The 25674-nt window shown below is 33.4% G+C and overlaps 3 protein-coding genes and 1 pseudogene across 3 annotated transcripts; 1 reads left to right on the forward strand and 3 right to left on the reverse strand.

Annotated features, from left to right (window-relative positions):
- Positions 1-421: 421 nt before the first annotated feature.
- Positions 422-2845, reverse strand: LOC120147616 (annotated as a pseudogene).
- A 1957-nt stretch (positions 2846-4802) lies between these two features.
- LOC120147502 (DNA repair protein UVH3-like) lies at positions 4803-15531 on the reverse strand. The gene is made up of 18 exons (XM_039160863.1): positions 15370-15531; positions 15039-15289; positions 14450-14625; positions 14272-14344; positions 13969-14046; positions 11914-12035; positions 11718-11832; positions 11466-11543; positions 11307-11360; positions 10577-10761; positions 8589-10383; positions 7936-8130; positions 7355-7440; positions 6833-7136; positions 6599-6735; positions 6320-6404; positions 5604-6134; positions 4803-5504 (listed from the first exon to the last, which is right to left on the reverse strand). The coding sequence occupies exons 1-18, from the start codon at positions 15455-15457 to the stop codon at positions 4803-4805; spliced, it is 5055 nt and encodes a 1684-aa protein (XP_039016794.1). The 5' UTR covers positions 15458-15531.
- A 781-nt stretch (positions 15532-16312) lies between these two features.
- LOC120147503 lies at positions 16313-18247 on the reverse strand. The gene is made up of 6 exons (XM_039160864.1): positions 18223-18247; positions 17978-18107; positions 17593-17762; positions 17080-17365; positions 16725-16894; positions 16313-16470 (listed from the first exon to the last, which is right to left on the reverse strand). Exons 1-6 carry the CDS (start codon positions 18245-18247, stop codon positions 16313-16315), a joined length of 939 nt encoding a protein of 312 aa, XP_039016795.1.
- A 1364-nt stretch (positions 18248-19611) lies between these two features.
- On the forward strand, positions 19612-21857 carry LOC120147579 (probable inactive receptor kinase At2g26730). Its single transcript, XM_039160918.1, has 2 exons — positions 19612-21002; positions 21089-21857. The coding sequence occupies exons 1-2, from the start codon at positions 19694-19696 to the stop codon at positions 21643-21645; spliced, it is 1866 nt and encodes a 621-aa protein (XP_039016849.1). The 5' UTR covers positions 19612-19693; the 3' UTR covers positions 21646-21857.
- Positions 21858-25674: the final 3817 nt, after the last annotated feature.

Consider the following 25674-nt stretch of genomic DNA (forward strand, 5'->3'; position numbering starts at 1 on the left):
AATTCTCTTTTGTCTTCGAGGGTTAACATTCAATCAATTGAGTCGAATCAAAATATTTTAAGTTAATCACGTTAAATGATTTTATTTAATTTTTAAAGTAAAATTTATAAAATTCAAGTCAAATCATGATGTTCAAATTTCTCTTCAAATTTAATTATAATTATTTATAATATGATGATATTAATTCATTCCAATTTAAATAGCTTTCTCTAATCATTTAAGATATTGTACATATATTAAGACTTCATATTCTTTTTTACAAGTGTAATTAAGATTTATAATGTTATTTAATAAATCATATATCAACTAGAAACTATAAAATATAGTTATAATATTACGTCGGGTCAATAAAACTTGAAAAATGTGTTCCATTCAAGTACTCAGACTTGCTTCAAGAAGAAATTTAGTGGTGACATTCATCTCCAACAAACATATATGTAGATACATATTAAATATAGTCAACAGAATTCGAATTTAAATCCGAGTTTCATAGGTTGAAACAAGAGGATTTATGTTCCCCTAAGATGAGGATAATCGGTGGTATGTACAAAGTAATTCAAACGTGGTGAAGAAGAGGGGCCTTGTGGTGGGATGATGATTCGGCTTCGTTTTCTAAGTCCACCCTCTTTTCTTCGGCTTGTCCCCATATCACAGTGTAGAATCCCACTAAAATGATAACTGATCCAATCACTCTGCAATTCAAACAAACTATATATATAAAAAAACTAGTCTTATTAACCCGGATTCGAGTAATTGAAACATACCTGCCAAGGAAAAGGGGCTCGGCAAGGAAAGTGATAGTGAGGAGCGCAGAAACAGGGATTCCTAAGGGCTTGAACATGGCAACGAACACAGGTCCCTTCTTTTGTAGGCACCATGTATGTATTGCAATTCTAAACAAACTTCCAAATATCGCCTGCAACTTGGATCATTTTTGTAACAGTTCAACAAACTTAATAATCATTTTGTAATAAATTGATATATTTTAATAACTATCTTTTTTAATTCCTTGAAAAATTTAGTCACCATTTTATAATTTTAAAACTTCTGTAACTAAAATATTATTTTAACATAGTTTAATAACCACATGTATACTTTACATTTAATATTAACATGTGAAATTTCCAAACATGAGTTAAGTGTTTAAAAGCAAAAATAAAAAACATACAATGTAGGGTTTGATGGGTTAAGGGTTTACCGTGCATAAAATGGCGGCAACTTCTTCAGTAGACTTCCATGTCCATGAAGATGGATTTCTTTCCAAAATTGCAGAGAAAACCAAAGATTGGATTGTTATAAAGAATGTAAAGAAGAAGACAATCGTCATCTTATCTGGATACTCCTTAACTGTGGCTGTCTGAAATCGTCAAAATCTCATCAGTTTCTTAATTTTGTTATAAAGCAAACAGTGTTATTTAGTTCCTAAGCTAAATGACCTATCCTATTTGACTCTTATTTTTCGTAAAATGTTATATCTAAAATTAGTAATTGATGTCATTTCGGCTCATGAAGTACTCGTGTTTGATACATATATGCGTGTAATAAGCATCAATGACAAAAATGCAAACTGATTGTTCATGTTTTTATCACCTGAAGAACATTCCATGTTGCAGATGAAAGGCAAACCAATAACATAAGAAAGCCTCCAATAATCCACCTAGTTTGCTGTGAGAACAGAGGTTGCTGGAGAAAGTTTGAAGGAGATGATGAGTTGATGAGCACTGGAGGACCCTTGTAAAGCGTTGCTACAAATGCTCCTGTTACTGCTACTGCGGGCACCCAACACTTTAGCTTGACTGCTTCTTTTTCTTATTTCCAACTCTTCCATCCTACATAAACAAAAACCAAATTCATATAGAAATCAAATCAATCCCACATACATAAATAACAAGAATATATACTTGTTTATCAGCTATGTTGTTCGACTCTTCATTTTACTTGAAATATATATATTTTTTTAAATAAACATACTCTGTGTCTGACAAATTCTTATATTCTATACTCATATATTCGAGTTGGATTAACATAATTGGCTAGACATTAGAATTTCAATCAAGATTTTGTTGTTGAAAAATACCACAGGGTTTAACTCAGAACAGTGTTCATAGTACCTGAATATATGACAGCAAGTAGGAAAGTGAAAATAGGGATAAGATTCGCTAAAGCTGAAGAGAGAGTTGGTGAGCTGAATTTGACTCCAGTAAGATATACCATCTGCCCTGAGCTTCTGCAAATTAAACATGTCAACTGTCACAAATTTTGTTCTTTTTTCCAGCAGAGCTCTCAAATTTGGAAACCAACACTCCAAAAGAAATGGAATTAAACCCAGATGTCAAAATTTCAATTCCCCGTTACCCTATCAAGCCTAAGAGGAAGAATCTCCAAAGCAGTGACAAAGTCAGAGGAGCTTGCTTATTTCTGCAACAAAAAATTGTAAACAATTCTCACGTAAAGAAGAAAAATTCAAAGTGTTTTAACAATCCGATGATAAAAGGGGGAGAATCACTACCTGCAAAAGATGAAGTAAGGAAGAAGGATCAAAGTACCCAAAGCATTGTAATAAACAACAGAAACAATGCTGCTCATTCCTTTGCTCAAAGCTGCTTTACTTATCACTGATATGCCCACATCTGTACACTCCACTGTTATCATTGCCACAAAAGGAACTGCACTCCATATGTAAGAACTTAGCCCCATTTTTCTTTTTCTTTTTAAAAAAGGAAGCTTTCTTTTTTTTCCAGGCTTTGAATTGCTTGAAAGAAAAATCTATACTTTATTGGCTGAAACCTGCAAAACCAGAGGGAGATAGAGAGAGAAGCAGATCTTAGTTTTCAACGAAGGATAATTTAGATGATGTATGTGTTTGTCCCTACAAGTTAGCTGCAATTTGTACCTAGTGTGGAACATGTGGATGGAAGATTTGTGATTACATATTTTAATAATAATATTTTTAAAATTAAAATGTATTTTTTTAATATCCGATGCTTCATTTAACATTTATTTTTGGAATATTTGTTTTTTAATTTTTAAATAATTTATAGTTATTTAATTCATTAATATTAAAGTTCCAATAGAAAAATTATTAGTGTTTTTTAACTGGAGTTTTAAAATTAAAATGAATTATATAATAATTTGTGAATCCGGCTGTAAAATTAAAAAAAACCGCAATTGATTTTTTAATTCAACGTCACATCTCAATTGAGTTCAATAATTGTCGTGGTGGATTTTGATATTTAAGTTTGAAATATTAATTGATTTTTTAAGAAAACATCTGAATATTTTTTTAAAAAAATGAAAAAAAATCTCATTAAAAATCCCTCTAAACCTAATTAAAAGGGAAAAAAATCTCGTAATTATATTAATATAAAGAAAACATTACAAATAGTTCAAACCACATACGCATCTTGAAAAACCAACTAGCGAAAACCTAAAGCATCACACCACCAAATTATAACCGATATGGCAGCGAACGACAACTACCCAATGCCTGCCTAAGGAGTCCGCCAACAGATTACAATGCCTAGGTATCCACTTTATCTGCATGCCACAGTCCCCTATAATACCAATCAAACTCAACACCAAGCTAGATAGATTCGCAAGCGTATTCGACCCACAATCAACAACTATTTTTATAATCGGATTCAACTATTAACCTGTATTCCTCTCTTCACCAACCCTGATCGAGACAACAAGAAGTTCGACCATACTTGTGGATTTAACTCATGATTTTTTTTTAAATTGAAAGAGGGTTTCACCTTCCGGAAAATATCTGAATATTTGTATAAAGCAAAATTTTAAAGAGTATTATTTGTATGATATTTTTATAGAAAAAAAATTAGATGTTAAATAGATTAATATGGATTTTTAGAATGAGCCTAAAATTGTACAAGGTTCTTGTGTTTTTATTTAAAAAAAAAACACTATGAAACAAGGGAAACAAAAATATAATGGCTTGAAAAATAATTAAAATAATTAATATTAAAATAAAAAAACTTTTAAAAAAATTAGCTTATAGGATAAACTAACATTTTAAAAATAAATATGTATATAAAATTTATATTTTATTTTTACGATAATTGAAATTAAATATATAAATTTACATTTTGAGAGTACTAATTTAATTTAATATAAATATGTATATAAATGGATGAATGAGATTTTTTTTTAAAAAAATAATAGAAAAAACACTTCCAAACATTTTCAGGGGACCTAATAAATTTTTTAAAGAAGTACTGAAAATTCTTCAAAATCTTGGGTCACAATTAATTCTACTCATGATCCATCATTGATAATCATGCTCATCTAAAAATGAAACAAGTTAATTATTAAGAAAACGACTATTACATATTAACCAGTTGCATTAATTAAGATGATATAAAAAGAAAAATTGGATAACCTTTATTGATGTACAACTAGTGGTTACAAGGAATGTGGTAGTTTGAAGGGATATTTAGTGATTGTAAGTAATGACATTTCATTTATTCTAATTTGAAAGTAGATGACAAGTAGGTTCATGGAGGAATGGCGATGGTTTAAGTCGACTCTCAATGTAAATTATTCCCCTATGGAGCGGACTTGGGGCCCTTCGTTTAGTGGGGGAGTAAACCTTCTTATATATTATATGTCCTCAAGGTCATGTCATGTGACGGTTTAGGACTAGAGGGATGTAATACCTACTACAATCCAATATCTCAGACCAAAGTCTAAAGAAAATTTTAATTTACACAAGTTCCAAGAAAAAAAAAGATTAATAATTTCCAGGCTCCTAATTGTTTCAGACAAACCAGAAAGTCGACTGCAGTTCACCTCTTCCGGCGTTTTCTCTTCAAGGAAGGCATTGCACTTAGACCGCCGATGAATGTCGCTCTGACATCACTTGAGATTGTCTCCTGAAGTGGTGCACTTTCCTTGCAACCATCTTCGGTTGCTTGTACAGGATATTGGTAGTAATCGGCATCTAGATCCTTGGTTGTATCACTTTCTTCCATGCAAAACCCACATCCCATTTTCAGGTAATCGTTAGCGAGTCCGCCTTCAGAAATGGGATCACCAGCTTGACTTGTATCAGGTTGATCAATGTTCTTTTCTTCCATGCAGAATCCACCTCCCATTTTCATGTAATCGTTAGTCGGTTCGGTTTCAGAAAAGGGATCAACATGTTGGCTTGCCTCGGGTTTATCATCGTCTCTTTCTTCAGTGCAAAATCCGCCTCCCATTTTCTGGTAATCATTAGTTGGTTCAGTTTCAGAGGGATCAACATCTTGGTTTTCACCAGGTTGATCAGTTCCCCTCTCGTCCATGCAGAATCCACCTCCTGTTTCAAGATAGACCCCATCGGTGTTGGCAAGAAAAGGCTCTCTAGCTTCAGGTTGAATCTTTTCTTTAACACCATTATCTGCTTCTTCCTCCATTGCATCTTCACCAGAGGAATCTTTATGGTTCACTTCAGCCTCATCTTCCACGTCATTCACGGTGTAACTCACAAGGTTTCGAGTTCGCTTGGACTGAAGAGACAAATAGAGGCAAATCATTAATATCCCACAAATGAGTTCACTCGGAGTTCTTTTCAGGGGCAATAAACCAAGAAAATGAAAATAGCTTACCCTTCGTACTTCCCGTGGCTGATCTAACTCCTCATCAACTTCCCGATTATCATTGCCACTATCATCACCAGAAGAGCTGGTTTCAGACTGCTGAAAATCATGACTTGCTTTACGCCTTCTTCTTCCTTCACCGCAACCTCTACCTCTTTCATTCCCAGCTGATTGTTTGTTGGCTTTTAGCCTCCGTGACATCTGCAGTTGTTGTTCTGGAGTGCTCATCTGAGATGAAACATCCTTCCCAGAGAGCTGCCGTTTCCTTGATGTCTTGGGCACTGATTTCTCCATGGATTTGCTCTGACATTGAGAAATGTCCTTTTTCATGTTTGAAGTCTCCCCTGATTCTTTATCTCCACTTTGAACTGGGCTAACTCTTCTCTTTTTCCTACTTTTAGAACCTTGTTGCATGCCATCATCTATTAACTCCGATGCCTGGTTTCCAATGATTCCTTTAACTGCTTTCTTAATTCTCTTGCTACGGATTTTAGCAAATCTTTCATTGAAAGTGTAAAAGGCTTCCATTCGCAATTGAGTCTTCATTAAACAAGTAAAATAAACAGTATCAGGAATTTCATCTATGACATGTCCCTTGAATCACAAAAATAAAGAACCATGAACAATCATCATCACCGTTTGTGATTCTTTACTAGGTGTGCTGCGAATGCTTTGAGTCACGTGGATACCATGTATATATATGATTAGGGGAGAAATAATCTAACCTCACGTTTTTCGTATTCTCTTAAAACAGGCAGAAGCAACTCGTCCGATTTCTGACTACCCCATCCAAATTTCTCCCAGCACAGTCTGTATACAATCAAGGCAGATCGGAAAACAATTATCACATACTTTCATTCAACCACATAGCATACTCCAGTAAGAACCACAAACGTGTTTATATTAGAATTGTTCTTAAAATGTTTTCTAAAAAGCAGAGCCTTGAACATACTTTAAAGTCATTTTTTAAAGAAAGCTAAAGATCGAATTGTAAGGTGACTCACTTGCGAAGGACAAAAAGATCTGGCCTTCCCCATGTGAATGGCTCAGTTGACTTATCCACTTGTGGCGAAGAATATGCAGAAATAACTGCTTCACTTGGGAATGAAGAGGGTATATGCCAGTTTTTGCTCACATTCCTCTGTACATTATAGAAAAATAAATTCATAAAACACGGAAAAATAATAATAATTGTGATAAAAAGGAAACAGAAAGCAATGAGGAAACAAGGTATTCACATGTTTTTCCATGAAAATCTGCTTTATGTCATCGATGCAATCTGCAGACTGCTTGTTCTTGTCAGCTTGAAACGTTTTCTGATTTCCGATGCTGCTTTCAGAGCCTCCGGTGCTAGTTTTTGCACTATCGACATCTTTTTCGGTCAATTTGGAACCTCTCTTCCTTGCACTGGATCCTTCTTGCACATTAAGCTTCCCCAATATAGTAGGATCTGGGGATTCAATCCACTCCCGGAATTTACCAAGTCCATCCTCTTCTGGGAATGCATTCACTACCTCAATAGCATTAACAATACCAATTCCACTGCAATAGAATGTACATAAGTTAAAGACCAAATACTTGAAGGTTATCAATGCAGAAGAGCACAAACTAAGAATAAATATTGATAAGAAATCCAAACGTTCAAAAAAGAAACAATTCCAAACAAAGCAAGTCCAGGAAAGGCATTGGCAATTAAAAGGTCAAATTATATTTCTTTTAATTCATGAAACCAGTAGAGTCAAAATGCCTCCATTATTCACCTAACCCCCTCAGTGTAGTCACTCCCCAGAAGCAATGCCATTCGCATTAACTTTTCCCTTGTCAATCCAAGTTCCTTCTCAATGTCCTGGAACAAGAGAGAGACGGAACAAGAGAAATAAGTAAACCAAAAAAATTGAGGGAAGGGGAGGGGGGAGAAGAAAAACATAATGAACACACAAGGCAACAAACACAGGTCCTAATAATGCAAAAGAAAAATCAACAGCTAAATATCTTTACTGGAAAGAAATAAAAAAAAGAAAAAGTAACACCACCACGATAAGGCAAAAGATGTACATTTTGTATACGTGACAAGTACCCCAGAGAACCACCAAAAGGGGAAAAGAAAGCAGAACATGACAGATGAAGTTTGCACAAGAAAGATTCTAGAAAAACTAGCAAAACCTTTGAAAAACCCAAATCCACCCAACTGACAGAACATTTTTACTGTTATGAAGCCTCAAAAAGAAATGAGAAACAGTCTATGGTATTAATTTTACACCATGAAAGAGTTGCCTAAAATGAAAAGTATTTGAGGTGCAAGAAGAAAATAACTGCTTCATAGCTTTGTCAAGGTCCCGACCTGCATGAAGTAAGTCTCCACATATTTACGATCATCAAATATATTCTTGTAAACACTTCGTGCTCCAAATAAGAATACATCAGAATCATCAGTGACAACACCATCAACAAGGTTTGTAAGCTCCATATAAGCACATTGGGCTTCTGCCTCCGTTGGTGCAATAATGTAGGGTAAGCCAAACATTTGCAGCAGTTCCTGCAGAGCATCATGTCACCAAATATTAGGCATAGAGAATTAACATTCAAAGACACCTAAATCTTTCAATATGAACCAAGTCAAGTTGGATAAAATTTTCATGTTTGTTCTCTATCATGTTATATCCCTTTTGTTAAGCAGCTAGCACCCTAGTATGTAAGTTACAAGAGAGAAAAAAATAACCAAACATGTGTGTCGGTGCACATAAATTCCATGTAGCATGTCTCATGGATTTTTATGTGCAAACTAATTGTCCAGAAATATATAATCAACTTTTTTTTATCTCAGACCCTTGTCACTGTTTTATAGACTTGAATGCTACCTTACCAACTATTTGGCTTCCACATGTTAGTAATCATTCCAAAATCCATAAAAGATGATTAACAAGCCAAAGAAAGCAATCTGTTGATCATGACAGTGGATGCTCTAAAATGCAAACAGAAATTCAGAACACACACCTGACACTCTGCAAACATCTCACTACTCACAGATTCTGCATTACGTTCAAGCTTCCTCTGCTCATCTACCATATTGATACATTCCTGATCTAGAATTAGTAGTTCCTCATCCAAACTAGTCTCCGAGAACTTAATTTCTTCACTATCATTGTTCTTAATGGTAGACATGTCTTTATGCTGTTCTGCTTCGTTGACACAACTTTTGTAAGTTATATCCCCTGCCGATTCTTGCTCAATGTGAATATCAGATATTACTGTATTTGCATAAGACTGCACCGGGGGAATGGATGAGCCAACTGTCTCAACTGATTGCTTCAATAGTTTAGATTCAATATTATCTTTCTTATCTTGACCCATAATGAACAGTTCAGCTTCGACACTACTTTTCTTATCACTGACCAGGTTAGATGGTCCATCTTCAGAACCAGGTTTCTTATCAACCAGAATGGCACCAGGAAGTTCACCATGTTCTGCATACAAACTATGAGAACTATCCTTAAACCCAATGTCAGCGATGGTTGGCAACCTGTCAACTCCCTTAGAAGCATCCCAGTGCTTCCCTGTAGGAAAATTGAGCCTTTCCAATGTTGCAACTAATTCCGAACTTCCATTGCACCTTGATTGTTCAGAACGAGAACCATCCGATTTTTCAGAATGTTTATTCAGTAGTGTCATGTTTTTATCAGAATTATGTATAGGTGATGGGCTCTTAGGAGAATTTAAGCTTTCTGATATATTTGGCTCATTCCTGGTATACAGCTTCTGGAGTCTATCTAAATTTTCACAAGATTTATTCTGCCAATTAACATTATCCCCTGGAAAACTTGGTCCACCCAGATTACCCTTTTCATGCAGAGATCCAAAACCTTCATCCAAGTTTTCTCCCAAGGTTTTCGATTCAACAACTTCAGAAGGAAAATAATTAGATTTTTCAACACCTACATCTGCAAGACTTCTCCTTATTGCCTCCTGTAGATCAGACTCCTCTTCCAAATAACCTTTAGAGAGCATTCTACCCGATTCAACAGGGACAGAGGAACTCTTGGAAGCATCAGAAGGTTCTTCCTCCCATTCCACTTCACTCTCATCAGTAATATTTTTTTCCTTATTCAAAAGAGTTTTTTCAGCATTCATACCAAGAGTAACACCATCCCCAGTTCCTTCAACCACAACTTCCTCCCACTCAAAATCTGAATCAGAACCCAAAGCCTGCTTTCTCGAAGATTTTTCCTCAGGAGAAGGTAGTGTCACAGGATCCCCTGCTGCTAACCGTGCAAAAATACCATCATCGTCATCATCAAAATACTCGTTCTTTCCATCATCTTCGAAAGTTATTTCCATACAAGCTTCAGTTTTAAATGCAGACTGCTGGTTCTCATTCACATTTACAGATTCAGAGTTACCATCATGTGAAGTTTCTGCAAAATGGTTTCCACTAGATACACTCTTTGAAGTGTCAATTTTAATCTTATCTGGCACAGACTGCAGATTTACACCCTTATTCAAATTTGTTCTTTCCTGCTCAATCTCTTTCATCAAATCTAAGTTCCTTTGTAAGTCACGAGTCATACGAATCCCCATACCTCTCACTCTACTGACACGTACACGGCCTCTCTCATCAAGATATGTCCCAACATCTTCATCACGAGCACTAGTAGATTCATCAGGGACCGATTCTGTTAACATATTAGACTTACAGCTTGATTTAACACTATTCAAAGAACCTGAAGGATGATCTGAATGTATCTCTTGTTGCTTATTTTCATCTCTCTCTTTTCTAGCAGATGCAAGAACCCTGGAAAATTTAAGAATGTATTACCCAAACTAGTTATTACTCCTGTAAAACGACCCCCAAATAAAAGAGGAGAAAGAAAGCCAAGAGCCAGTCCTTGTTTGAAGAAGATGCAAACCAAGCATTAAAATTTGGATTTTAATAATAAGTTCATAGCTTGCATGGTCATGTGGAAAACAACAAAATTACAACTTACTGTTTGTCTCCAGTAAATGACGATGAAAAAATAAATTCTCTGTTGGCTTCAGAGGCTATCCTGGAAGTCTGTACGCCTGCAACCCCTCTCCCAGCAGCAGCTCTCTGAACTTCATCTATCTCTCGACGGAAAGCAACAGTTTTAAGATAAGATTGTATTTGTAGCTCAGAGAACTTTTCAGGTGCCTGGAGTAGAAAAGATTAAAGGAAAGAAAACCCATAAGGCTCAAATAAAGCTACAAAATCAGAGTGATTATTGTAAAAAAAATGCATCAGTGGCGTGGTTCTCCTACACATTATTTAGAAATTAAGATCAAATGATAACGAGCAACTATCCTACATCAACCAAACTTTCAGAAAGATTTCCAAATTCTGACAAAGCTTTGATAAAATACAAATATGTAGGTTTAACCCATACTTTTAAAGTGTTGGGTCAAACCTAACATAGTCGTTAATGAAACAAAACCAATCTATAAGACTTCTTGATATTAGTGATATAAAATTAACTTGTTGATTCCATCATGCAGAAACAGATCAGCACTCAAATGACTAGAAAGGGAGGGGGTAGCTTCTTAAATTATAAACCAACAAATATTAATCTAGTCATTGTTATTGAGCAAATGGCAGACACAAGATAGTTCAACAAGTAACACCTTCAGCAGAATCCAGTAGCTTTCGTTCAACATGGTATGCATTCTCAATGCATATAAAAAAAATCATCAAGAATGTACCTTTTTAACTTTTTGATACTTTTGTCTATTTTCAACCATCGACCTTTCTCGCATCTATAAACAGGAATGAACCAATAAGCATCAAAATATATTGTGAAGAAGGAGCTACAAATCCAGAAATGACAAGAATATATAACCATATTATACAGATATTTTCACCTGACTAAGAAGATCAAGTTGCAGAGATGGAGGCAAAGCAGCTAAAACAGTGGGATCAACATTCCCATGCATTGCAGGCTAAAATTAAATGAAATTAAAAGATCAATAAAGAAATATACAAAAATGGTTATCATGAAAGGACTGAATTAATAAGATCAGGTAACCACAGCAAGAGACTTGAGTTAGCAAAGAAGGCAACAAAACATTTGACCACAATACTGTCATCATTCTTTTCCAGAAGGAAAAACTTACAAGTATCATCTCTTCATCTTCATCACCATCCTCCTCGGAAGCGATAGCTGCAACTGATGCTAATGAGTTATTAGCTAAATTGTTATCTTCCTGTGCTGCGATAGACGCTGCCAACCTAAATTGACTCATTAAAACAATCAAAACAAAACAGTCAAACTGAACAGTTTGTCTAAATTCAACTAAAAACGTTGATTACATTTCATCCAGCTTTTCCTGATTGCAACTAATTGAAGCCGCAGTGTCGTGTTCTATGCTACTCCTCTCCATGTTAGATTGATTCGGGTTATTTAATAGAATATTCTTACCCTTAGCATCAGTCTGCAATTTAATCAAACACTACAAGTAACCAATATCAACCATCAAATAATAATATTTTTTTGATAAGAATAGGAGGCCTCATTAAAAACCTCCCTCATAGTTGCCTCTTGAACAGAGGCAGCTGACTAAGGAGGAAAAGAGTGCCCCATTATATTAATAACCCAAACTAACATAAGATTACATAAACCAAAACACCACCAGAAAAAAACTCCAAAGTAAAAGACTACTAAAACCTATCAACCAATCCCCTCCTTGGCTAATTTGTCAGCCTCCCAATTACAAGACCTAGGAATCTGCCTAACCAAAATATCTCTAACAGAAACTAAAGCACCAATCTCCCCAACTAGAGACGAATAAAAACCATCAAATAATAATATGGAAAGCTAATTCGGTTTTGGCAAGACCTTTGGGCGATGGACTCTCCGCTCAAGGTTATCTTCCCTAGACTGTTTTCCATTTCTTCAAACAAGAGTGGCAAATTAATTGAGTTCGGTGAGTTTCGTTCAATGGGCTGGTTTTGGAATGTACAGTTGAGGAGAAATTTGACTGATTGGGAATTTGAACAATGGACAAATTTGATGTCAATCATCTCTAAATACAGCCTGTCTAAAGGGTCCAACGATGGTCTGATCTGGAAAGGTAATGCGACTGGTGTATACTCTGTTAGTTCATGTGTTAAGGTTTGTTCCTCTAGTTCAGAGGAGGTTCATTTTTGGAAGAACATCATGTGGAGAGGATTGGTGCCTCCAAGAGTGGAGTCTTTTATGTGGCAGGTGGTTTTTCAAAAGCTGGCAGTGAAGACAGAATTGGTTAAGAGAGGGGTTTTGGGAATTGAGGATGTTTTATGCCCACTTTGTAAGTTGGCGGAGGAATCTTCCTCTCATTTATTCTTTTCATGTTCTGTTGTGTGGTCACTATGGAACAAATTCTTGAAGCTTTCGAGTCTTAGTTCGGTTTTTCATGAAAATGCTCATATCTTTCTTTTAGCTTGGGAAGAATTGAAATCTAATTATGTTATTTGGACCTTTATTCCAGGCGTCGTTCTTTGGACTATTTGGAAATTCAGGAATGACATTGTGTTCGATGGAGGGAAGTTAGACCAGACTGACATATTTTTCTTAGCAAGATTTAGGCTTGCTTCTTGGTTCTTAGCCAAGTTCAAAGAGATTTCTATTCCTAAGGGCTCTCTAATTAGTGACCCTTCCCTAGGGGATTTTTGTTCATCCTTCAACAAATCGATTGTCACTAGTCTCCCTTGGTCCCCTCCTCCTAAGGGCTTCATTAAAATGAATGTGGATGCAACAACCAGCGGTGACTGGAAGAGAAGTGGATTAGTTGGTATTTTAAGAGATGATGCATGTTCGATTTTAGGTTCTTTCCAGGAGGCTTCTGACCCGGGTCCTCCTACTTTGATGGAGCTAAAGGCTGTCCAAAAGGGTTTATCTTTCTTTGATTCTTTTCGAGGGAGTATTAAGGGTCGGTTGATAATTGAAACTGATTGTAAAGTGGCAGTGGATTGGGTTAAGAATGTTGAAAAATGTCCAGATGTGTATGTAATAATTGTCAAGGAAATTGCTGATAGGCTTAAAGACTCGGAGGGTGTAATTAGATGGGTTGCTAGGACAGCTAATATAGAGGCAGATAGCTTAGCTAAGGCTGGAATAGGCTAAGTACAGTGTTGTTGTTAGGGGTATTTATTTTTGGGTTTTCGGTTTTTTTGTAAGGGGGTTATTCTAGATGTTTTAAATTTTTTGTATCCTTTACATTATTAATGAAGTCTAAGGCACTCTTTTCCTCCTTCCGCTGATTAAGGAGCTCCTCTACGAGTTCCATTAATCATGAAGGGGGTTCTTAATGAGGCCTTCAATTCTTATAAAAAAACATAAGACAGAAACAGCAAAATCTCACAACCAGCCTAAATATGGGTCCTCACCTGCTTAAGAAGTTGGCGTTGCATTGATTGTGGCAAGGCAGCAAAAACATCAGGATCAATATTTCCATCAATATCATGCTACAAACCAATCAAGTACAATAGCCATCATAAACTACAAAAGTTGCAAATATTAAAAGAAATGAGCAGTAAAAACACTTTATTTGATAACCAGAATATAGTGTACTTCTCCAACAAGAACTTGAGTGATACTTCCATTAAAGTGGTTCAATCTAGCAGAAAACGTGAAATGCAAATACTTCCATAAGGATAGAAAATACAAGTATATAGTTATTAAGCTCTAACCAGTATTATCACTTCATCTTCATCTTCATTGTCATCGTGACCCCCATCCTTTGCAGTACTAGGCACTTCTAATCTAGATACAAAAATAAAAATGCAAAAAAAAAAAACCCCATTTAAGAACAAACATGGTAAAAGAATATCCTTAAAACAAAAGGAAACTATTCAATTGACGGCTTACTTTTCCTTCAGCTTTACATCATATTCTTTTGTCAATTCCACATTGGCATTATATCCCACAATGTTAGTGTCAGAGCAGTTATCCGAAGAAACCATCTTACCCTTATTACTATTCATTTGCATTTTCCTCTGGTTCTCGAGATCCTTTGCCAACTCTTTCAATCTCATTTGCTTTAGCTATTAATCAATAAAACATAGAAAAATAAACCAAAAAAGAATAAAGTTTGATACAAACAGGGGAAAATCATTATCTCCACCACACATTACAAATTATATAATAACAAGGCAACATGTAGAAAATAAATTAACAAGAGAAATTTTCAATTTTCATTCAATTCAGTTGTTACAAGTTTTAACCCTTTTTCTAATCTTAAAAAAACCCTATTACAAATACTACATTTTTAAGAAATTAAAAAACAAAATTTATTTGAATCATATGGAATTTATTCTTTTTTAATTAAATACTACTGTTTCACATTTATTTGACAAGTAGTAAAAGACTAATAGTAAATAACAAAATTTAGCTTAAAAAATCAGCATTCCATAATAGAAAGTTAGAAAAATGAAAATAAAAAGGGAAAAAATGTTACTTGATTGAGGAGCAATTTTTCAGCGGTTTTTCGGATCTTAGCCTGGGCATTTTCTCGCTGTCGACGGCGAGAAATGACAGTGCGACGCTTGAGAACCGGTGTGGCACCGTCGAAGACGAAAACAGGCTTAGTTTTTAGATATAAAAGCTTGCAAATTCTCCTGAAAAACCCTAACAAATGCGCGTTCCGAACCATTTCTCCCTTCTCATCTCGCATCGCCTTCATGAATTGAACCATCCAAATACTTGCATCTTCAGAAAAAAAAAAACAAAATAGTAAATAATTTATTAAAACAATGTACAATTGCAAGTTTTAGGGATTTCGAGTTTACCGATGGCGAGTTTCTTTCCGGCTAGGGTTTCGACGGACACGCGGCGGCCGACGGGAGCCAGTAGTTCCCAGAGACCGTGAACTCCCATTTTGGCTTGATCAGTAAGATTTTTCAAATATTTTGTTTTTTGTTTATCGATTTATGGAACTTTACCATAAAGTTCGTTTCCATTGCCGCCAAAGTGGCTGAACGGATTAAACGACGTCGGGCGACTTACGTACATTTCTTACATTGATATTATTAGATAAATATAATTTATGATATTATTTTATTTTATTTTTTATTAATTTGAGATAAGTAAAAAATAGTATATGGTAAGATTCAAACTTGACCTTACAAGTTTAAATTCTTGAATCTCAACCATTTATACCAACACTAGTTGACGATATTTAATATCTTTTAAACTATATGTATTCATATTTAAAATTTTAATATATATTTTTTAAATTTGTAACACATAACATTCTTTTAATTAAATAATATTAAAACTATAAATATAAATTAATCAAAATAAAATATATTCGTAATTAAAAATTAGTAGGTATCTAATTACATCGAACAAAAAAATATATATCTATGGTTAGACACATAACCATTAAAAAGCTAAATACCTAATTGTATAAAAAAGTATCATATTGCACATAAATGTTAAAATTATATGCCAAAATTTATATTTACTCATTTTTTAATCTTACTTATCTATTAAATTAATTTTAGAATTCATGTTAAAAATAATATGATCTTTAAATTTTAAAATTAATTTCTTTCATAATAGTATAAAGTGACTTACCAGTATACTCAACATTGCTATGGTTACTTTTATCTTATTAATAGTTTTCTTAACTTGAAATTTTAATAAATTAAATAAATTTTCCTTTTAATTTCTATTTAAGAATATAAGATTTAATTATTTTTCACTTAATATACAATAAAATAATTATTTCTATAAGAAAAGTTTGACTTTAGAAACAACAATAATCTCTGCTTCCACCATCAAAGTATCATTAACGAGGTAGCCTTTTGATCTATCTTGCAGATCACTCAGTGCCATGACGGATTGAAAACCATATCCATAAGCTGAAGCAGTAAACCAATTTGCACCTTTAAACAACAGGAAAAGCTTTTCTTAAAAAGATAATATACATTTACTGCTATTAGTTATGATAATTATGTTTTTGTAAGAAATCATTAAATGGTCTTAATGATTAAAGACATTTTTTTAGAAATCCTTGATTTAAACAGCTACGTCAACGGATATGTACATTAACAATAGTTGAAAAAGACTATGAATAAATTATCACTCTAAACTATTAAGACAAATGTTTTGTATGGGTGTTAAAATTAGGGCAAATTACCTATAAATTCCCTGGTGTTAGCGGCATTGTAACGGTCTTTGACCCTAAACTTGTATTTTGCATACACTTTTCCTTGAGATGGAAGCTTGTAACCCTCAATCAACCACAAAAACACAGAAAGTGATATATTCTTCCACGTTCCATTTCCTCTAGGGTAAACTCTCAATTCCCTGCGTTTTTTAGCCATACAAAACCAATAACAAAATGTTATTTTATATAACCACTCTTTAAAAAAATATAACCAATAAATCTGATATTCGATTCTTAACAGCAATCATAAAGATATTAACGTTTGTAAACTAGTCGAACTCGATTTTCCGAGCTTAACTTGGTAAATAGGTGAGTACGTGCTTACCATTTTGAGTCCCCAATAGTTTGAACATTAGAGGTATAGTACTCAGAGAATGATTTAGAGTAGTTATGGAGTTGGAAAGTAATTGTATTGTTGGGAGGGTTCTTCACCATTGAAACACGTTCCAACCTTCCTGTCTGTTTAATTACAAATATTTCGACCCCAAATGTGCAACAATCGTCTACCAAGTACCCATTTGAAGCTTCCTTGAAGTGATCCAAACACACCAATTGCGCAATGCCCCATTCCGTTTTCATCCGGTAGTATCGCTTGATCACCCCATCAGTTTCTGCCCAACATCAAAAATTAATTAAGTATAATATTATGCAAATAAAGGATACTGCTTTGATGGTTAAGTATTTGTCATGTATTCGATTAGATACGATGAATATCAATTCTAGAATTTATAAAAATTGATTGATTGATTTTTATTTTAGGTCTGTTTTGATTTTGAATTAGTATCTGTTTAACTAATAAAAATAAATAAATTCTATACTTGTACATAAAAGAATACACCTTCGATAGTCAAGTATTTATCACGAATTTGATCATGTATGAAAAACCTAAAGTTAACATTTACTTCCCAAGTAGGAGGAAAATTTTCAGTCCCATCAATTTGTAAGTAAAGGGAGATGAAGCCCTCGCCATTGCTATTCTTGTTGCCATTTGGGTACAGTGACAGCCTCCTGTAAATGCCATAGGAAATAGCTAAGGAAATGAAAAAATATGTTTGCCCAATCTTCCTTAATTCAATTTTTTTTAATTAAACTAGGGTAAGTACAAGACTTTTGTGATCTATGATATAAAAATGTTTATATATAAGGAGATGGATATAAAATCTTATACAATATCTGATTTTACATTAAAAAATCGGACGTAAAACATTTGTAAAAAAAGTTACCATTTATAATTGTCGACGCCAAATGCATGGGATTCATATTTGTTGATCCCTGTGTCAACTAACAAAGAGAATGAGTCTATGCTGAATATATAGTGAGCTGGTGGAAGATCTCTTGTAACTCTTATGATCTCTACAAAACATCATCAACAACATGAGTCAGGGTTCCTATCTTGTATTAATTTCTTCGTTGTCTTTAACTAATTTAAAATTATATGAAGAAAAACACACACAAAATTAAAACATACCGGGTTTTCTCAAAAACTCTTCCATGGGAAAGAATTTGATTGCCTTTTTTTTCTTCCTAATTTTTACTATATATAGAAGAATAAGATGAAAAGGGTATTTAAGGGCATGTTCATGAAATATTGTTTCATTTTTACAAAGAAACCTAGGCATCGCGTTGGATGCTTGACTCGTAAAACTTCATCTAAAGTACCTCTTTGAGAGCATATTCCTGTCTTGTAAACACAAATGACCTAAAGATATGTCAATAAACAATTAATCCTTTTGCTTGACTTCATTGCATTATAAGAAGAACAAATAGAAACTTTTTTACTTCAATCAATATAATCTTTTCTTAAAAGATAAGGCAAAATAATATAGATTCATTTTTTAATTATAATATTTATGTTATATCTTCTCCGGATCGCTTCTGCACGTGATATATTTGTTGTCAATCTTCTATCTATTAATGTTTACGGGGTCTCTAAAAGTCTTCATATCCACCGACTAGTTACAGTACTTTTATTTGACCGTTGTCAATTCCATCATCAAAAAACTTTGTTACATGATGTTCAGGTTTATTCACTTTATCGACCCACAAATAACAATTTATAAAAGAGATAAATTAGGTTATAAAAGGAAATTATAATTTCATAAATCAATTATATTAAATTCGAGTTGAATCATTAAAGACATACTTCGTATTTTCATATATTTTTATTAGAAAAATAAAAAATCCAATAAAATAAATGATAACATATGGTCCGTTGAAAAGAAAGCATTAGATGCAATATGCTTTTCTTTGGTTAAGGCATAAGAGAATGAAGTCTATTGTGATTGATACCAATCCCTGGGAAATTCCGACAAGGAAATGTCGTTTCCAGTTCAATTCCATCCTTATCATACTAATTTTTTTAAAACTTGAATCTTAATCAAAAGAAAAAGAAAGTTTAAAAAATCAAATATAAAGCTAAACTGATGAAGTCAACGCTCTGTATAAAAATATATATCATCTCATTTCGTGCATAAAAAATAATTATATTTTAATATATGATTTTATTTTTGTATATAATCATTCTATTAATCAATTGATTCAGATTGAATAGTACAAAAATATATTATCACCTCCCAACTCAATTTACTTCATTCAAACCATGAATATTTATGTATCATTGAAGAATATTCTTCATTGTAAAAAGCCATGACACATAAGGTTCGATCTTTCCTGTTGCTGCCGGCTTATATCTTTGAAAGCTAAACGGCTGATTCTATAACATTGATCCAATGCATAAAACTACAAATTCTTGTTGTATATTCAGCCAAATGGATCGTTATGCCATTTTATATTATTTCCGGCAATCATCAAAAGCCTCGAGATTTCCTCCATGTTCCACAATCTCAACCAATGAAAGTTCCAGTTTCGTTTTAAACTCTAACTTCAATACCAAACCTGTTTGAATCAAAGTTTCAAAGAGAATCATCCCAAAGAAGAAGATGGAAAAAATCCCAATCTGGGTTCTTTTTGTTTCATTGTTTCTCGTCATTCATGTGACAGATTCAGTGGATGATGCAGACAGGGATTCGTTGGTTACATTCTTTACAGGGTTGTCCAACAACAATGCGCAGTCCGACCCGAATATCGGTTGGAATTCGAGTTCGGATCCTTGCAGGAATAAGTGGAAGGGTGTAGTTTGTGACAATAAGACCAACAGTATGGTTAAGAAAATAGTGCTTGATAATTCAAGTTTATCAGGTTTTCTTAATGTCACTGCCATTTGTAACGTTGATTCCATTGCTGCATCACTTAATCTTCTTAACCTTAGCTTGAACAACATTGGTGGTGAAATCCAAGCTGATATTGTAAAGTGCAAACAGTTAACTCGTTTGTTCTTGGGAGGGAACCAGTTCACTGGAAAACTTCCCGATTCAATGGCAATGTTAGGTAACCTGATACAACTTGATATATCAAACAATAGATTTAGTGGTGAATTGCCAGGTTTGGCAAGGATTTCATGTCTCCAAATGTTTTTAGCTCAAAACAATCAGCTTACAGGGGAGATCCCAGAATTCGATTTCTCGAATCTTGATCAATTCAATGTCTCAAACAACAATTTCCAGGGTCCGATTCCTGATGTGAGTCAGAAATTCCCTGCAGACTGCTATCTCAACAACCCTGGATTGTGTGGAGAAATATTGCATAAGACATGTCCACCTTCAAAAAAGAAATCAAGGGGTGTTTCCAATAAGGATATCCTTATGTTCTCAGGTTATATTGCTTTGGGATTGATTATTGTTGGTTTGATTATTATCATGCTCACTAGGAAGAAAGTGGAAAGTGTTGAAGCTCCAGCTCCAAGTCCAAATAAGGTTGCATCAGTGGATGACTTTGTTGACACCAAACCTAGTTTTACATTGGCTGAGTTGAAAACAGATGTGAGTAAATCCGAGTTTTCGATCAATTCAACCGAGAGTACAATGGTCTCGTCTTCACTAGTGGTTCTGACCAGTCCTACAGTAAGTGATTTGAGGTTTGAGGACTTGCTTAGAGCTCCAGCTGAGATGCTTGGGAGGGGAAAACACGGTACCCTTTACAGAGTCATCTTCGAGAATGGGATGGTGTTGGCTGTGAAAAGGATTAAAGGTTGGATGATTCCGAACGATGAGTTTAAGCAGAGAATGCTGAGGCTAGATCAAGCGAAGCATCCGAACGTCTTGCCACCTCTTGCCTTCTATTGTTCGAAGCATGAGAAGCTTCTGGTTTATGAATATCAGCTGAATGGAAGTCTCTTCACTCTTCTCCATGGTAACCATACCTTCTCTTCATTCAAAATGTAATCAATATATTCATGTACGTATGCGTTTGAGAAACTAACTGAGCATGTATTTTAGGAAACCGATCGGGACGAAGATTCAAATGGGCCAGCAGACTCAGTGTTGCAGCCAAAATTGCAGAGGGATTGGCATTCATGCACCATGAACTTCATGGCGATGGAATCCCGCATGGTAACTTGAAATCCTCAAACATCATGCTGAAGAGCAACATGGAACCTTGCATAAGTGAATACGGACTCATGGCCATGGACCCTCAAGAACCCTCTTCAATGCAGCAACATACCAAGGACACTGCAGCTAGTGGTTTCAAAGCAGACATTTATGGCCTCGGTGTGATTCTGCTTGAGCTACTTACCGGAAAGTTGGTTCAGAACGACGGAGTCGATCTAACTTCATGGGTTCATTCCGTGGTTCGGGAAGAATGGACGGTCGAAGTTTTCGATAAGGCATTGATTTCTGAGGGTGCGAGTGAAGAAGAGATGCTGAATCTGCTGCATGTGGCTATCAAATGTGTCAACCAGGCTCCCGAGTCAAGGCCAGGCATTAACCAGGTTGCCACCATGATTAACGCGATTAAGGAGGAAGAAGATAAGTCTCCAGTTCATGAACCTTAAGCTGGGGACTGCTTTCCTCCATGGATCATGAGATGAAGATTCATTAAAATGATTATGAAGGAAATTACCAGTTCCTTATGTTTTCTTTAAGATATTTCATTTACAATTAGTTCAGATTTGAGTAAAATTAGGTTATGCAGATAAGATTTGTACTTCAAACTGAATAATTGACCAACAACTCCTGCTTTCACTCTCATCTACGTTGTATTAATTTGAATAATTTCATATTCTATGGAACTATTTTACTTGGTGTCTAATACGGGTACGTGTATAATATAAGTATGTTCACCTTTTTCCCTTTAATGTTTATATATGTATATCATACTTATTTACTTATATCCAATTATGTATTGGACACAAATATAGGATACGAGTATTTAAATGAAAACTTCAAAAATTCATCGAGTGACTTCAATAATAATATTAAAGGAGAGAGTTGCTCTCTCTAGAGGTTTCAGATTCGAACAGTTGCGTTCATAGTGTATGTTTTGTCAATAGACTAAAAAAATTATTTCAACAGATATTATATTCTAATTACTCGTATTGTGAGAAAATGTTTGAATGATTAAAAAAAAGGGAAGTGAGCAACCAATTGCACTAGAGGTAGTGCCCAACACTACAACTCGAACTAAATCATGTATTTGAGCACTTATTTTACAAGTGCTCTCACTTAGTCAACCAATGAATTATGGATACCCGAGACTGCAAAATTGATGATCAATTTCAGGAAGTCCACACGCATACAAACAATCTATCCCTCAATGGTTTTATCCAGAAAAGGTGAATAATGTTCTATAACTTTGGAATTTAAATTACTAAGTTTAGGGGTTTAAATGAAATACTTATGCTTGGTAAACTAGTTAATGAAATACATAAGCATTTAACTTAATGAAACTAATCTATTGGGCTAACTTGTCGATAAAATACAAGTTCTGAGTAATTAATTGCAAATTTTTTTTCTTTAAGGACTAACATGAAGAGTGTATATAATATGAGGATCAAATTAAATTCTAACCCTTTTTATTATCTTTCTTACAAGCTTCAACTAACCCTGTATTGTCATCCAAATCCTTCACCTAATTTTCCCCTTTATCATTAAGATAAAGACTTTACATAAACTTTCCACATCTCCCATTCTTCAAAGGCAAAACCAAGTTGTAATAATATCTATATGGAAGATAAGGATTATTATTTGATAAAATATTATTAGAAAATAAATAAATTATAGGTTTTTTAAGATAATGACAAGTGTTATATTCATTTTTAATTTTTTTAAATATACTTCAAGAACATTTATTATCATTTTAAGATTGCCTGTGATATTATTTTACATCAGTTTTAAAATCTATTTTAATAAATATAATTAACATCATATGTATGGTGATGTATGATTGTATGCTTGAATGCATCGTTAATGGATCAAATAATGACCTACATCATAAAATTTTAAAATTATTTTCTTTTAATTGTTCTTGATGATGGTCTTCGTCTGATTCACCGATTATTTATGCATCAAATATTCACTTCGAATAAAAGTAAAAATATTTTTAATTGAAAATTGAAATTTTGTAATACCTTCTAAAGTTATTTGGGGGTAAAAACAATGAATGAAGTATATTTCACGTGTCTCTTAATCTTTGCTCAAATGGGTACATTTGATGGATGCCAAGGAAGAATTGATTGCATGCGTGATCATATGATTTTGATTATATAAGAAAGGGGCAGGTTGCTCTATTTTTGTCATCATTCTTCAATCTTATTTTAACTAAACATATAAAAATCTATTTCATCCTTGTTTTATAAACTTCATTTTGGCTCTATGTGATGCCATTCATTAAATATTTTAGTTGAGTAAAAAGTTTATTTTTTTATAATTATCTTTTAAAAAATTAAGATATGGTTTATTTTAATGTATAAATCCATATAGAAACAATATATTCAATGCAAACTTTTTTATTTTTACAAGCTCTGTTAGTAGAATGATGCGTATTTAGAGTTTAGTTTTTTTTTAAAGACCGAGATCTAATCTCGTATAGACAATATTACTCGATCCTAGATCATCAAGAGAGAATAAAATTCTCTTAACCATTAAGTCCACTTCAAAAAAATTTAAATTTTAGATTATATTTAAATCAATGCATAAAAATCTAAAAGTGTAAAGTGAAATATATATTGTTTGATGCATGTGAACTTGTGATTGTATTGCTCAAATGTTTGGGCTTTATATATATATATATATATAAAAGTCTCCATAAACCAGCATCCTAATGCAAGAAATATTGATATTTTCAGATCAAAAAAATTATAATGCAAGAAATATTGAATAAGGGGCCATGCCATTAATATGAATTTAGAAAAATTAATGTTAAGCGCACTATATTTAATATAATTGACTTATAGGCTATAACACCCTTAGCTCGTATATATCTCGTAAAACGAGTTAAAGATATCGTTAAAGATATCACATCAATACAACTGACATTTGTTGAACTTAAATACTTCAAAAAAAAATTCATTTAATAATTTCATTTTTATCTTTAAAAGGTTTTTTCCTTAAACATATAAATTTATAAAATTTTATTTGATCATTGAAACTAATTCGATTTCAGTCAGTAATTAGGTAATTCGGTGTTGTTTCATATCCAAATACAACTGTCTAATACCACTTTATTTTAATCCATTAAATATATAACATTTATACTATTCACTCATAAATACGATTAATACTAAAATTAGACAAAACTAAAGAAAATAATTCTTAATTACTATTACAAACCCTTTTAAAATAAATCTGATAAAGCAACCCAACAGATATAATGTACATGCCACTAATAAGTCAAATTTAGGATGTCTTACTGATACTATCGTTATGTTTGATTTTCCATAAGATGTTGGCAAACTCCTCACTTCACGTCCACTACTTTATTCGAATCTACGCATGAAAATCATCACGCGCTAAGTAAAACTTAGTGAGGCATAAATATAGCTAAAACATAAAATCCATAAAATATAAACAATAAATTGAAAATTTAAATTAAAAAAACAATTAAAACTTCAAACCAGGCTAGTCAGACTGTTTTCCTTCTGAAAACCTTAAAATCATCATCTCATGATTTTATCAAAAATCATGTAAGTCATCATTAAATATCATAAATAACTTTTGTTCTTCTCATTCGAACATATTTCATAACTTTCTTTTCAATTCTATGTTCTTTTCTTTTATATATTATCATAACTTTCACACTTACTCTTATAGCACAATGTATATGTAAGAGAATACAAGGTACGTGAGTATAAGGTGCGCACTAGGCATAACACGGTGCCGAATCATAACTGAAACTGTGATATGATGCACTTCAGTGCAATCATAACCTGAGCACCATCGCTGTTGAACATTGGTACATGAATGTGCCAAAGCTGAACTGATAACTGATAATTGATAAGCACTCACTTAATGGCATGTCAAATGTTACTACGACTCTCAATGCAACATACAATGAGTTTATATTTATAATCATAAAATTATTTATTAATATACGTTAGATAACTGTAAAACATATGATAATTGTAAACATCTAATAATTGTAAATATCTTACAACTGAAAAATCATCTGATAACTGTAAATATTTAGAATACATCATCATAAATATCATACTTTGACAGTTCATACCCAAAATCATTCATAAACTTGATGAAGATAAAATATTATAGAAATATTCCATATTGAAAATTTATAAATTATACTGGAAAATAAAATGAGATTTACTTATCGCAAGTCATCCTCGATCAGAGTAACTAAATAAATAAACTAGACTCATTTGAACAATTTACTTATAAATCAAATATAAGCCTCACTAAACTTTAAAAATTTGCTTCCACTACACAATTTATTGAAATTTCATATTATGGCAGGTTGCACTATCTTCAAAGAAATATTATTCTATATTAATATATATATATATATATATTGAAAAATTATTTCGTTTACACCAATGAAAACTAAACTCAAATAAGATTCTAACCATATA

Source organism: Hibiscus syriacus, unplaced genomic scaffold (genome assembly GCF_006381635.1).
Source record: "Hibiscus syriacus cultivar Baekdansim isolate YM2019G1 unplaced genomic scaffold, ASM638163v2 tig00110940_pilon, whole genome shotgun sequence".
Lineage (NCBI taxonomy): Eukaryota > Viridiplantae > Streptophyta > Magnoliopsida > Malvales > Malvaceae > Hibiscus > Hibiscus syriacus.

Coding starts and splice junctions, on each gene's coding strand:
- LOC120147502 (XM_039160863.1), bottom strand. CDS start 15,457: ATGGGAGTTCACGGTCTCTGGGAACTACTGGCTCCCGTCGGCCGCCGC. Junction 12,036..13,968: donor AACGCCAACTTCTTAAGCAG/GTGAGGACCCAT, acceptor ATTAAATTGCAG/ACTGATGCTAAGGGTAAGAA. Junction 11,544..11,717: donor AAGATGAAGAGATGATACTT/GTAAGTTTTTCC, acceptor ATTTAATTTTAG/CCTGCAATGCATGGGAATGT.
- LOC120147503 (XM_039160864.1), bottom strand. CDS start 18,247: ATGGAAGAGTTTTTGAGAAAACCCG. Junction 16,895..17,079: donor ACTATTGGGGACTCAAAATG/GTAAGCACGTAC, acceptor TAAAAAACGCAG/GGAATTGAGAGTTTACCCTA. Junction 16,471..16,724: donor TAACACCAGGGAATTTATAG/GTAATTTGCCCT, acceptor TGTTGTTTAAAG/GTGCAAATTGGTTTACTGCT.
- LOC120147579 (XM_039160918.1), top strand. CDS start 19,694: ATGGAAAAAATCCCAATCTGGGTTCTTTTTGTTTCATTGTTTCTCGTC. Junction 21,003..21,088: donor TCTCTTCACTCTTCTCCATG/GTAACCATACCT, acceptor CATGTATTTTAG/GAAACCGATCGGGACGAAGA.